The sequence below is a fragment of the Poecile atricapillus genome, chromosome 14, assembly GCF_030490865.1.
Source record: "Poecile atricapillus isolate bPoeAtr1 chromosome 14, bPoeAtr1.hap1, whole genome shotgun sequence".
Taxonomy (NCBI): domain Eukaryota; kingdom Metazoa; phylum Chordata; class Aves; order Passeriformes; family Paridae; genus Poecile; species Poecile atricapillus.
In genome coordinates, this window is record NC_081262.1 from 9663392 (window position 1) to 9676398 (window position 13007).

Sequence of the window (13007 nt, forward strand, 5' to 3'; positions counted from 1 at the left end):
TATGGTATTAAATATGTTTGCATTATTTGATAGCTTTGCTCTTCAGACTGTCAATTTTACCAACTTGAACTTTATAGACATTAATGAAGGAAATATCAACAAGATCTTTGGCACTTGCTCCTATTTCTTGACTATGCTACATTGTTTTCCACTCACAAGTAACTTCTGTCAGAAACACAGCACATAACAATTATTCCCTGTTATTTCTTTCTAATAATATTCTTCTTCAGAGGGTTCTATTTCAGTACAGGCCTCATCATTCACAGACAGTTGGACAGGTCTCAACTCCTATTTAGTTACATTGATTATTTCAACATCTTTATCACACAACCACACACTCACAGCATTTTTGACAAACATCTCAGTTCACACCACCACTGTCTGGCCTCTTACTCAGCTTCCTACTTACAGGGAATTGAACAGGTTACCAAATTGCACTTCCTATCCCCATTATCTTAACATGACACACTACCACGTGACAGTCCATATTCACTAGATTTTTGAATAGCCATGCCAACACATATTAGAGAACAATCACATGAATAAAAAATCCACTCAGTTGCTCCAAAAGTGTGTACACCCTCTAACTCTCACTGTATCCAGACAAGGCTTTGTACCTTGTCAGTGGAGTTGTAAGCAGATCCTGAAAGCACAAATCATTTATATTTCTACCTAATTCTGACCATTTAGCTATAAGAAAGCTAGAACATTTAGAATTCATGTTCCTTAAGCTATAATTCACTTTTCAACACCCAGCCTTTACAGAAATCTCAATACAATAATGATGTAATCTACAATTTTACTGCAAGACTAGAATTTGTTGGACTTTAGTAAAGGATTTTCCACTTCATCGATACAAACACCCAACTGCAGAAAAGAACCGTGTATGTGCATGATATTAATATTCATGTTACCAGATGTGCATAAAATTGCACAATTTATGAAATGTTAGTACTTACCACTTCTGTCATAATGTTTTTCCAGTATGAATCCACAATCTTAAACTTTCTGCCCTCTTCAGGCATTTGAGCTATAATATCTTCCGAACTAAAAATTGGTTCCAAATACAACCATGTTGCCTGACATTTTAACCAGCTATCTATAATATCTTGCATTAAACACAGCTTATCTCTCCAAGCCTGCAATAAAAACATTTGGTAGTTAACCAAAATAAGCAGTTAAGCAAAAAAATAAAAAAATATGAATATGTGTTCTTAGTTAACCATTCTCTAGTATCTTATCATGTCAAAACACCTTGAAGCACTTGGGGAAAGCATATTCTGTGACATGCAATGATCTGGCTTTTCCTTACCACACATTCAGCTTCTATTGGTTTGATGAAGGGAGAGCCACACACTGTCTGAGTCTTTACAATGTGATCATCCAGCAATAGCTGGATGTCATCCACTGCTGACAGGATGCTGGTGTCCTATAAACACATGACACTTTGGTAAGTCAAATGGCAGTCACTTTATTTCACCACTCATTCAGCTTCCTGTATCCCCCTTCTCTGTGATGTGAAGATACCAAATGGAATCTCCTCTGTAAACCCCGTTTCAGGTCCAGAGACCGACTGTTTTGTGACGGGGAGCTGGTGCCTTCTGATTCAATCTTCCACACTGTGACTTTTGTCTCTTCTGGGCAAGTTAAAATTTCGCTACTGCCCAGCTTTCTATACAATCCTGGGGAAGTCCTCAAGTTTACAGATTTGTTAGGATGAGTATGTGAGATCACAAGCTGTCCAGATATTAAAATCCACATAAAAAGAGTTATAATAATGGAGACATTTGCCCAGCTGTGGGCTAAGATACAACTTTCAATTGCACCACAATGGATCAGCAGCAATATCCCTCTAATATTTCTCAATTGGTAATCAGAACCAAAGTAATTATTTTCAGATATATATATATTGATTTGGTGTTTACTTACAGTATCCCTGTATTTCGCCAAACCAAAGTGCACATTGACCCACTCCAATTTCATTTTCTCTATTGATTTCTCTAAGGAATACTCCTTACTTGCAGCTGCTCCAACAGGTTCTATTCTAAATTGAAATGAAACATATCTTTGAAATGATCTTGTAACATAACTGAAGAGCAAAAAAAAAAAAGCAGTTGTAGGTAGAGTTGCATATCAGACTACCTTGCATAATAATTTGTTAATAATATCACAGACTATTCTTCAAGAAATATTTCTCCACTTTCAGCCTCACCAAGTTAGAGATATTGATATTAATTGGAAGACAAATACAAACAGAAAATTCTGAATGAGCAAATTAAGTGATTTAGGAATATAAGTGGATTTTTATACCTCTGTGTTACAAGAACAACTCAGAGTTCACACCTTGACAAATATAGCTGATTTTACAGCATGTTCTAACAGCACACAAAACCCCAAAAGAACTAAAATTTGGTATCTGAGCTATGAAATACAATGTCCAAAAAATGAGACTAGATTAAATTTCTTACTGTTCAATAAATTTGGAGAGTCCACAGTCCAATATGTATTTAAGGTTAGTGCTTTTATCCGGTTTGATCTCACACCCTACAATTTTACTAATCTGAAAATAAAGTAAGAAATAAATCTATTATCAAGACCCATTTTTGTAAAATACTTTCAAATAGCAAGCAACAAACTCTAATGAAGTATTAGCACAACACCCTAATTTGCTCTTCTTCCATTAATTATTAATTTTAAAATGCCACTGCCTGAAGTGTTCATTTCAAAACTGGATCTATCATGTCACAGGAAAAAAGATCTTGGACTGCCAGTTTCTGTGGCAGAGTATTTGCACAGTTAAAGCAAAGTTTAAAGTACCTGCTCCCAGTGTCTCTCCTTCATTCCACGATTGCAGGCAATTGACAGGACAGGAAGATGCTGTTTAAATTTATCAAGCTTGAATTTCATGGATTCTGCCATGCGCCTGGGCACCGGCACATCTGGGAAGCTCTTACTGAGCTTGTACATGGTCCTCCACATATTTCCAACCTCTTCACTAATTTCATCAGAATTCAACTGCTGAAGAGGTCCTGAATACAACAGCATAAAAAAACCACAGCAGGCACATCAGCACAAGGCGATTCCAAGGGTGGTTTAATTACAGCTATTTTTAATCACTGTCCTCTAACTGGAAATCAATTGTGTTACAAAAAATTATCTTAACACAAAATCCAAGTCAGTAATTCTATTTCATACTGCTTAACAGCACTTATTCCTTAAAATTATTTTCTCACAACTAATCAACCCTCTCAGCTTCTTCTTAACTAACTGCAAATAACATGTTTCATCAAATGAACATCAAAGCCTTACCATTCATCCATTCCTCAGATTTGGTATGGAAAGTATATGCTGTTACCCAAAGCTGCTCAAAGGGTTCTTTGGTTGCAATTATAGATTGCAAGAGAGGAAACTGAGTCTTCTCCTGCCCAAGCAAATCTTCTTCATAATTAATGCCCTTTAAGGGGAAAAAGAAAAGTATATTATTCCCATCAAAAATTCCTATTGTTGTTTAAACTTTTAAACAGACAATATTCAACACAATTATTTTACATGTCTTAGAGCCAGACAGATCTGTTGATATAGGCTTGTGGATTTTAGGTGCACAATGTAATGCTGTTCTTGAAAATTCCCCTGGTTCTTTCATGGAATCATAGAGGTGTTTTCCAGCAAAAACCATTCCAAGATCAAGTTCAATGATGAACCCAGCATTTGTGGGTATTTTTTACTACTCAAATAAATTTAAAAATACAAATCCATTTTAGAATAAGAATTAAGTGAATAATTAAGTGTACCATGGAATTAAGTGAAAAAGAAGCCTCACAGACTGTGAAATCTGAATGTAAGCTCCCCAGTTAGAGAGGCTTGTAGGATTTTTTTTTAATTTGTGATTAGTTTGTTGGGTTTTTTTCTTTTAGAGAATTATCTGGGAGCACCCATCAAAACAGGTGTTAATTGCTGTGTTTATTCATGGTAAGACATTGTCTCTGTCAAAAAGATTTTACACTAAAAATCAATGTGCAAAGGTTTAGATTTTTAAAAAGTATTGTCTTCTTCATTTTACAGGTAGGGAGGTGAAGCATAGAGAAATGCTTTCTGAAATGCATACACTCAATTCAGATTGAGTCCTGAGTCTGTGGTTTTATAATGCAAGCTGGCCTTTCATAAAACTTGTAATCATTCAATATGAGCTGCCAGCAGAAAAAATATAAAGATCCATATTCCAAGGTAAATATTTAAATATTTAAATTCATGTATTCACTGAGCTAATTGTCATGCCTTTTAAATTGCGTGGATACACCTCTCATGGTGATCATGTATTAAGAAACTTAGACTTAATCAGTTGTTCTGATCTACCTATAGCAGCATATCAGTGCTGTTAATTTACACTAATTAAATATACTAGATGCCTTTAAATCAGATTGATAGTGTTGATGTGTAGGACTACCAATTCATTTAAATTCTAGACTCAATTAATTGGTTCCATATTTTCTTTTGAGTGGGACTTAATTAAAATCTTGACCTTTATGTCTCCATATATGGAGAAATCTCATTGTCTCACCGTGATTTAGAAGATTAATTAAGTCTCACAATGCCTCTGAGATCTCATTACCCAGCAGAGTCACAGCTAAGACAAACTGTTCAATTTAGGATGATACAGTAAATTGGATTGGGAGCCCTGAATACAATCTAGAAATCTTGGACTTCAGTTTCTTAGTATTTGAAATTCGTGTTATGTGTTAAAATGTATATTTAATGCCAATCAGTGTTAAATGGAAATTATACAAACAGTTGAAAAACATTTGGGTTTAATTAGAGAATAAGCAGAGGGACTGAAAACACAGCTCCAGTGCACAAACCATGATTCAGGGAAAATGCCAGCTCCCTAATATTCTGCCTCTGCCAACTCTGCCAGAAGAATTGTTTTCTGTGGATAGCATCTTGATACTTCTGACTCCTTGGAACCATCATTATTTCAGGTTTTAAAACTCCCTGAATTTTTTTTTTCTTCACAAAATTTGCTCTTCAACTCAGTAGTTGGGACAAATCAACATACAGGGTCAAGAAGATATTTGCCACATCTTTGTGAATTTGGAAATTTTAAAGCCATCTTAACAATATATGGCCAGAACCCTGAAAAAAAAATCGGAGCAGGAACCAAACTTTTTCTCATCCAGTACATTCCAACCCATTTCATATTCGATTAATATATACTAACCTCAAATTCTATTAGTGCATTATCTATATTCTTATTCAACACTTGAAAATTTTCAACATTCTTCTTCAATTCTTCTGCGGTCACGATATCCCCCCGCTTTTTGTAGCTTTCTACTTCTTTATGATAACCTTCAAGAGTTTCCTTAAACTTAGAACACCTGAAGTAAAGATAGCTAAGGTAATATGATGTTGTGTTTAATTCCTTTTCAGGTTCCAATTATTTTATTAATTACAACAGGCACTGTCACATTAAATCTGATCTCAGGATTAGTGTAAACACAGATGCCAGTGAAAGCTCGCTAATCAATACTATATCAATGGTATTATATCAATACTTATATCAATACTGTGCAGGATTAGAATTCACAGGATTAGAATTCAAGGCTTATTTTCAAACCTCACAATTGACTTACTTTACTTACATTTGCTACCTCTACTACTTGGAGAAAATAAAGGAAGAGTGAAAACAATGCAACAAAACTATGTGTACTGCTGTACTAAAGAATATAACAAAATAAAATTATGAATATTGTGGACCAATCCTCCATTGCTCCTTTCAGATCTATTTAAGTATACCAATACTCAAATCCATCCTCATCAATAGTATTTTTTTAAATCTCCATAATGCTACAAGCTAGATTTATTCCTTACTTTCTCAGGTTCCTTCTAAGTTTTCCTTCTTTGATATTATCTCCCTTCTACACATACTGAGATGTTTCTTTTCTTTAAAAATACCCAGTGAAAAAAAATTATTTGACACCATACCTTTCCATCAATTCCCTCTCCACCTGAATCCTCATGTTAGTCAACACATCTTTACTGCTATTAAATATTTTCTTAATCTCATCAGGCCAATGGAAAACTGTGCTGTTCAGGTTTATGTCATCATCTAAAATAAAAAAAATATAGTCACCTTTAAAAAAATACCTTTTAGTCAATGATTTAATAGAATGGTTATTATATAATGCAATTGCTACTGACAAGCAAAATAGTTGAACTATGTTTGGGAATAAGCAAAGAAACTGGTGGCTGGATTATCTTTACTGCAAAAAAACTCTTCCCTAAAACAAGTCTGATTAACAGCAAAACTGTAAAATCAAGTTAAGAATGTGAAATTCTCTAAATAAGATGTTAGCTATGCAGAGACAGTTAGTAAGAACAGTTATTCCAGAATATCAGTTCCTTTCAACTACACACAGAGAGACCACTCCTAACTAAATGAGCATCATACCTAAAGAAAGATGGATAAATGTTTAAAACATTTCCAGTCCTCAATATGTAAGTGCTGAATTATTCACAAAAGCTAGAGCATCACAACTACAAGATGAGGATACATCTCCATATGTGTCTGTTTGTTCAGTGCACTTAGGTCATTATAACTAATGTAGGACACATGCTTATAAAGTCAGCTATAGAGAAAATGTAATTATGAAATACTGCAATTGCAAACACTCCAGTCCAAAAAGTAACAGAAAATTGTCCTGGCTTCCATAGGCATACTAATTTTTATCGTAAATTAAGTCTAATAAACATGACATAGCCTTGTTATTTCTATCACTGTCTGATCCAAGCGTGCATTCTGCTTAAGCAAACAGTATCATTCTCATACTAAAATAGGTTTGCATTCCTTTAACTTCCCCTCCTTTTTAGGTGCAGCAAATAACAGACTGCATCTGTGAATTACATTTTTGCTTTGAATAAAAATGGAAACTAAAAGTAACTTCTACAGATGTATCTTCAGTCTTAGAGAAAAGCCTTTATATTAACTGAGGACAGCAAACCATGACAGCAGAACAACTAAAGGCCTGTTCTGATATAATCCTCAGCTGCAGAGATGCAAGTTCTCACACTTTCTGCATGCTGTCATAGAGCCTTTGGCACGTAGTTTTTTGGATAGCTTTTATGTGGAGAATTTGTATTTAATAACATAGAGGTATAACATCCTTTGGTCAGATTACATAACATTGACCTGATAATACCTAAAACATGTTAAAAAGCCCTGTCTGTGCTGTGTGCCATTCCTCTGCCATTCCTTGCTGCACTGGTACATTTTGGCCTCTATTGAATTATTTTTATTTCCTTTCTGTCTCTTTTGGAACTTTCCATTAGCACCCTAGAAGATGCAACATTTAGGCATGAAGAGTCCATTATCTATATTTAAATATTCTCATATGGAAATTTTATATTCTGTAGTTAGACATACCAGAGAGATCAGCATAGTCCATGAGGATTTGTAGTCTATTGGCTGCTTTGACAAGGTCCTTCTGCAGTTTAACAATAGTAACTTCACTGGATTTCTTCAAGAATGCATCATATTCCACTAACTGTACAGTGTTCTGAGGCACCTCACTCATTCTCTTTGCAATAAAGTTAAACTCCTCACAAATTCTTCAACAAAAATATAATAGACATGTCACTGGGATTGTAAATAAAGAGAGATCTGGTAAAATGATTTTGTCCTTGAAACAAAAACATTAAATTTCTTCATAAATGGATTTTTTTTTCTGTGTGAGTTCTAGCCAAAGCTCCCTGTTCAGCCAGGCTGCCCATCTTGCATTTGTCTGGTCAGCACTAAAATACCCAGCAGATGAATAAAGGTATCTCATCCACATATATACAGCATCAATCCAAGCAGTCAGCAAGAATCATCCATGCAAACAACAGATACCTTTGATTTAACCGTCTGTTTTCCATCACTTCAAATTCAATCAATGTGTCTTTGAGATTTTGGGTCCGACTGCAGAGTTCCTCATGCAGTTGTAAAGCATCCAGACAGAACATGGCCAGAGGAATGGTGACATCCATAGAAGCAATCTCTCTTTTCAGGTCTGTGAAGCTGTCAATCTTCTAAAAACAGCATATAATACATCTGTTATTTTCCCTAAAAGTCTATAGCTGAAAAATCTGACAGAACTGTTTCCATCCAACAAACTTGATCATTTATTCCAAACAGAAGAAAGAAAATTAATTTTTATCTTTCCTGAGACCTGCTCTTATCCACAGATTCCAGGGCTGAAAGCTTTGCACAGCAATTTGCCATAGTAGGGAAGACTCCAAGCTGTCTAAGGAAGCATTTAGCCATATGCTGACCCAGGATGCAAAGAGAACAGTAGACAGGGCTGACTGAGGACAAGACAGTCAAAAGACAAGCAAGCTGCAGATTGACCAAATACTCTATGCAGCCTTTATGCTAAGAAAGAACAACTCATAGAAGAAGGTCATAAAGAAACCTCCTCCTACATTTGCACAGTAGCCCTACAGTAAGGGGATATGTAAATTGAGTATTCCCTAGTATTCCCAAATGTAAAAAGAAGTGATTTGTTTTTAGGCATAAATTAGGAAGTCATGTGTGATGTTTTAGCAGTTGTCAGGAACACATTACCTCAGTTAAAGCATCTAAAGAAGGACCTTTATCCAAAAATTTTGCCACATCTTGCCGTGAACTATTGTTCAAAAGATTGCTGTATTTCACATACACATTTAAATACCTTAAACACAGAAGATCACAAAAACAAACATAAGTTTCTCATGCAAATTTTCTCTATAGAAAGAAACAAATACACTCAAATTGTCTATTTAGTCAAATGGAGTGTTATGAAACTGAGGGTTTGGAAGGGCAATGGAGTTACCAGCCAAAACTTACTTCTTTGGGCCAAGTATGTTGCTTTCAAAGATCTTTTCAAGTTTGTTTATATACTCTAAAAACAATGACTCATGTGGTTTGACTGTATTAAGAGTGAGATCACCTCTTCGTAATTCCGGAAATAGAAGTTTCTCTACCTAAAGGAAACCATTACAAATACTGTAACAACACAGAATAGTGGAAAAAAAAAGGTATTCTATTACCCATTCACATACCATGTTTAAAAAAAATTATTATTTGGTAAAAACATTGCAGTGCATAAAGGCTCTGATCCATAATTAACACCTGGTTATTCACATAGTTTGCTTGTGAAAACTATATGAAAATCAAGCAAGTGCTTCAATATAACTTGAATCTAAAAAATATCTTCTATAATCAAAAATTTTGCACAGTTCACGGTTCCCAATCCTCATCTTTATCTTCTATTTGTCAGTCTTGAGCCTCATTCGTAACTTTTTACCTTATAGAGAGCTTTCATTAATATTGTATTTTGTATGTGGCTATAACTTATCCAGTACCTTTGGGAGCTCCTCGGCACTCTGCAGGATCTTCTGGAAGCAATGACTGATTAAATCCCAACATGCTCCCAAAGGTGGCTCAAAGATAATATCAGGCTCTTTCACACGGAGTTTGACTATGAGTATCTGAGATAGGAAGAACTGAGTTCCTTGATACGGTTCTTTAAAATCATTTCCATTCTTATGGGAAAGAAGGAAAAAATTACAGAACAGGGAAATGAGCTACAGGAATAAGAATTTTTAAACTGCTCAGACTCCCCAAATATCCTTACTATACAACACCAATGCAATCATCTTCCCTGATATTTATACAGAACCTGATGTTTCAAACGAGATCTTATGGTGCTGACTACTTAATGAATCTATAAAAGCTAGAATTAAGAAACTGGGTTTAAGCCTAATTGCTTTTTCTCTTAAGTAACAGAAATAAAGCACTAATTATCATAGAAACAAAATTTCTAAAAGAAAAGTAATCTATAATATCTATCAGAAATAAATTCCAGAATCTAGTTTTAATTGCCTTTAACTGTGTGGTCAGTAAGAACTGCACTACCCCCAAATTGCCTTTACAATAATGCAGTCCTAATCCATGGCTAGATTTGTAATGTTAATGCTATAATAAGTTAAAAAAGAACAAAACAAGCAACAAACCAAAACAAATAAAAAGCCCACACAACCAATCTACAAGACAATACTGAAAAAAAAAAAAAAATTTAAAACCCAACCATCAGCCATAAAATCATCATCCAGATGCGAAGCTTAGTGGCAAGGCTTAGTGCAAGGTCTGATAGGAAACTGCATCAAGTAATTGATTCAATTGATCCTCTGCAATGCATTATTTAACCCACCACATTTATTCATTTTGTCTTATGATGGTAGGTCCTGGGATCCTAAATTCAAAAAATTAATTAATCAGAGAAGCAACTTTATGGTAGTTAAAAGAGTGGTAAAATCTCCCACAGTAAAATGGTTATTGTTATAAATCTGTGCATTACTTGAAATAATACAGGGCACTCATTGGGTATAGACAGGGACACCACATACATAAACCACCTCTGCAAAAGATTACATGTGACTGTGCACACTTTTGTCTTCAAAGGAGATTATTTCTGTGCTTTCAGAGAAATACAGTAACTGGTTAAGACCAAGAAAAATTGAACTAAAAATAAACTAAACTAAACTACAATAAATGAACACTCACTCAAGACTCAGCTGAAATCTGCTATAAACTGTTACTTGTTACCCCAGACCTGCCAAGTGATCATTCAAGTCAGAGGTTCTTGACCATGCAAAAAATCCACTGAGTATACATAAATCTTTGAAGGATATAGCCATTTTTTATGGAGGCAAGAGTCATTTGGGACATTTTAGCCTTCAAAGAGCATTCAATTTTATGGCTGTATGAATCATCTCCATGTAAGACAGAAAACTGTACATATACCTGACAGCACATACCTTGTGGATCATAAAAAATGCAAGAAAATCTTCTAAGGAGTTAATAACCATCTCACGTAATTGTAATGACATTAGAGCTGCCACAGAATTAAAATAGCTTTCAACTTTCTCAGAGGAATCAGAGTCCCTTTCAGGAGCAAAATGAAGCCACATATTTCTCTGATCAATGAAAACAGATGCACAAGCTGGGATCCATCTACAAAGAAATAATATGGAGACAAAGAAATAATAAGTTTTTAAAGGCTTGTTCGTCTTACTTTGCTCCTTGCAATGAAGTCTCAACTCAGAAATTACCCAAAGAAAGAGTAAAATACAAAGGGCTAGAAGAGAATTGATACATATACCTTCCAGAACTTAGAGGAAACATTTGTTTTAAAGCTAAGAATGCTTGTTAAAATGGACCACTATGATTAGTTTAAATTAATAGTAATAGACAAAGCAGTAGTAAATTATATTGTTTTATTGGTTATGGAACAATATTCAATTATTAGTATTAAATGAGAGACAAGTTTGGAAGAATCTCAGGCAGCAGACTGCAAACAGTTTCTATCATGTGCCTCATATATTCTTTCCTAAATTGACTGATTTCTGTAATAAAATAAAAAATTCCATCAGCATTTTTACAGATATAGACTCCACTCCTCTCATGGTTAGAAACCTTCTGAATTCACCTCCATTTATTCATAGTTTATTACCATTTATTCTTGTACAAGCACTCTTGCACTTCCATAGGCTCTGACAGTATCCTGATGTTTATTCCTTTGAGGGCTATTCACCTCTTTTTTTGGCAGCCTGTGGCTGGGACTGGTGTCATCTCAGTCTAAGATCTAAAAACAGGTCTTTGTAAGTCAGACCCTGAGATACTCTATTTATCTACAGCTACCACAGCTGGCACTGACTTGTTCTGAAGGATATCTCGAGCTTCCAAACAGTGCCTTTGAATGATGTCCTCAAACTCTGCAGGCAGCAGTGGCAGATCCCCACCAAGCACCTCTGCAGTGCGAACAAACCGGAGATGGCTGAACCTAGGGAAGGGAAAGACAGAGGAGATCCTTTATGGAATACAGCTTAAAAAAAACCATCCATGAAATATAGTCAAGAAGGCCTCAAGTGTATTCTAAACACCAAACATGTAATTTCATTTATAAATATCACTCCATCACTAAGCTGTCCAGCAAGTGCATTTCTGATTGGGTTTTTCTGTCTACAAAGATCAAGGGTTTCACAACGTTTAGTTGTACTTGCTGTATTTAAAACTCTTAATTCTTTGCTAAAATTGTCTTGTCCTTTTCCTAGATTCATTAGTGAATATAGAATGACACCTACTGCTTCTATTCCATATTAATAAGTAGCTATCCTGACTACTCTGTGGGGGGAAAAAAAGAAATTTCAGCAGCATAGCATATATCACATACAACTTAACCTAAATTCCTGCAAACGCTTCTTAAATGCAAAAACAGCTCTTAGAATTACTAATTACCATATTTAACCTCCTAAGATTACACATCTCAATTTTCAAATGTCCCCAGGGAAAATTTCAACTACAAACATTTGAAAGTTATTCAGTTTTAAGTGTTAATTTTGTTCATTTCAGCAACCAGGATGAGAATTCCAAATCACCATATACTTGAGCACTGAATCTTAATTTAGGCATAGCACCTTTTAACAAAGGGGATGATCTTTTCACAGCATGTAACACATGTTCATTCAGTGATTGCAGGAAACAATCATTTTATGCTGAAATTCTTAGAGGCTCAGAAAAAATAATTATTTAGAAAACAGAACATGTTTTGCCACTTTCTAGTAGCTCCCCCAGGATCTCTGTAGCATATGTAGAGAAGTCAGCAAATGCACTCTCCAACCAAATAATTAAATAAAAGTATGCTAAATTTTATTAAGATCCTATGACCAAGCCATCTTACTGAGAAAGCCAGAGCTCTTGCAAAGTGGGCATCAATGAATTCACTATGAACAGATTGTTTTCATTCCAACTTTTTGTTTCTTTATAAGAGCTGTGCCATGGGACTGGTGCACAGACAACTCTCCGGGGAAAGGGGCGTGGGGTGCTTCCAATAGACAGTCTCTTCCTCTCAGCTGGATCCAACAGGACATAATCAACTACAATAAATCATATATATCATGGTTAGACTGCATGGATAGCCGAAACCTACATTCAA

The 13007-nt window shown here is 35.1% G+C and overlaps 1 protein-coding gene across 1 annotated transcript in view; it reads right to left on the reverse strand.

Moving 5' to 3' along the window:
* DNAH3 (dynein axonemal heavy chain 3) overlaps window positions 1-13007 on the reverse strand; it is a 49840-nt gene that overhangs the window by 33556 nt on the left and 3277 nt on the right. The window contains exons 5-20 of the mRNA XM_058849969.1: window positions 12753-12948; window positions 11730-11855; window positions 10831-11026; window positions 9376-9555; window positions 8858-8994; window positions 8597-8702; window positions 7883-8061; window positions 7418-7602; window positions 5980-6103; window positions 5216-5372; window positions 3310-3454; window positions 2818-3029; window positions 2469-2560; window positions 1930-2044; window positions 1313-1429; window positions 960-1139 (exon numbers count right to left, since the gene is read on the reverse strand). Of these exons, the coding sequence (XP_058705952.1) occupies window positions 960-1139; window positions 1313-1429; window positions 1930-2044; window positions 2469-2560; window positions 2818-3029; window positions 3310-3454; window positions 5216-5372; window positions 5980-6103; window positions 7418-7602; window positions 7883-8061; window positions 8597-8702; window positions 8858-8994; window positions 9376-9555; window positions 10831-11026; window positions 11730-11855; window positions 12753-12948 (2447 nt within the window). The remainder of the gene's footprint in view (window positions 1-959; window positions 1140-1312; window positions 1430-1929; window positions 2045-2468; window positions 2561-2817; window positions 3030-3309; window positions 3455-5215; window positions 5373-5979; window positions 6104-7417; window positions 7603-7882; window positions 8062-8596; window positions 8703-8857; window positions 8995-9375; window positions 9556-10830; window positions 11027-11729; window positions 11856-12752; window positions 12949-13007) is intronic.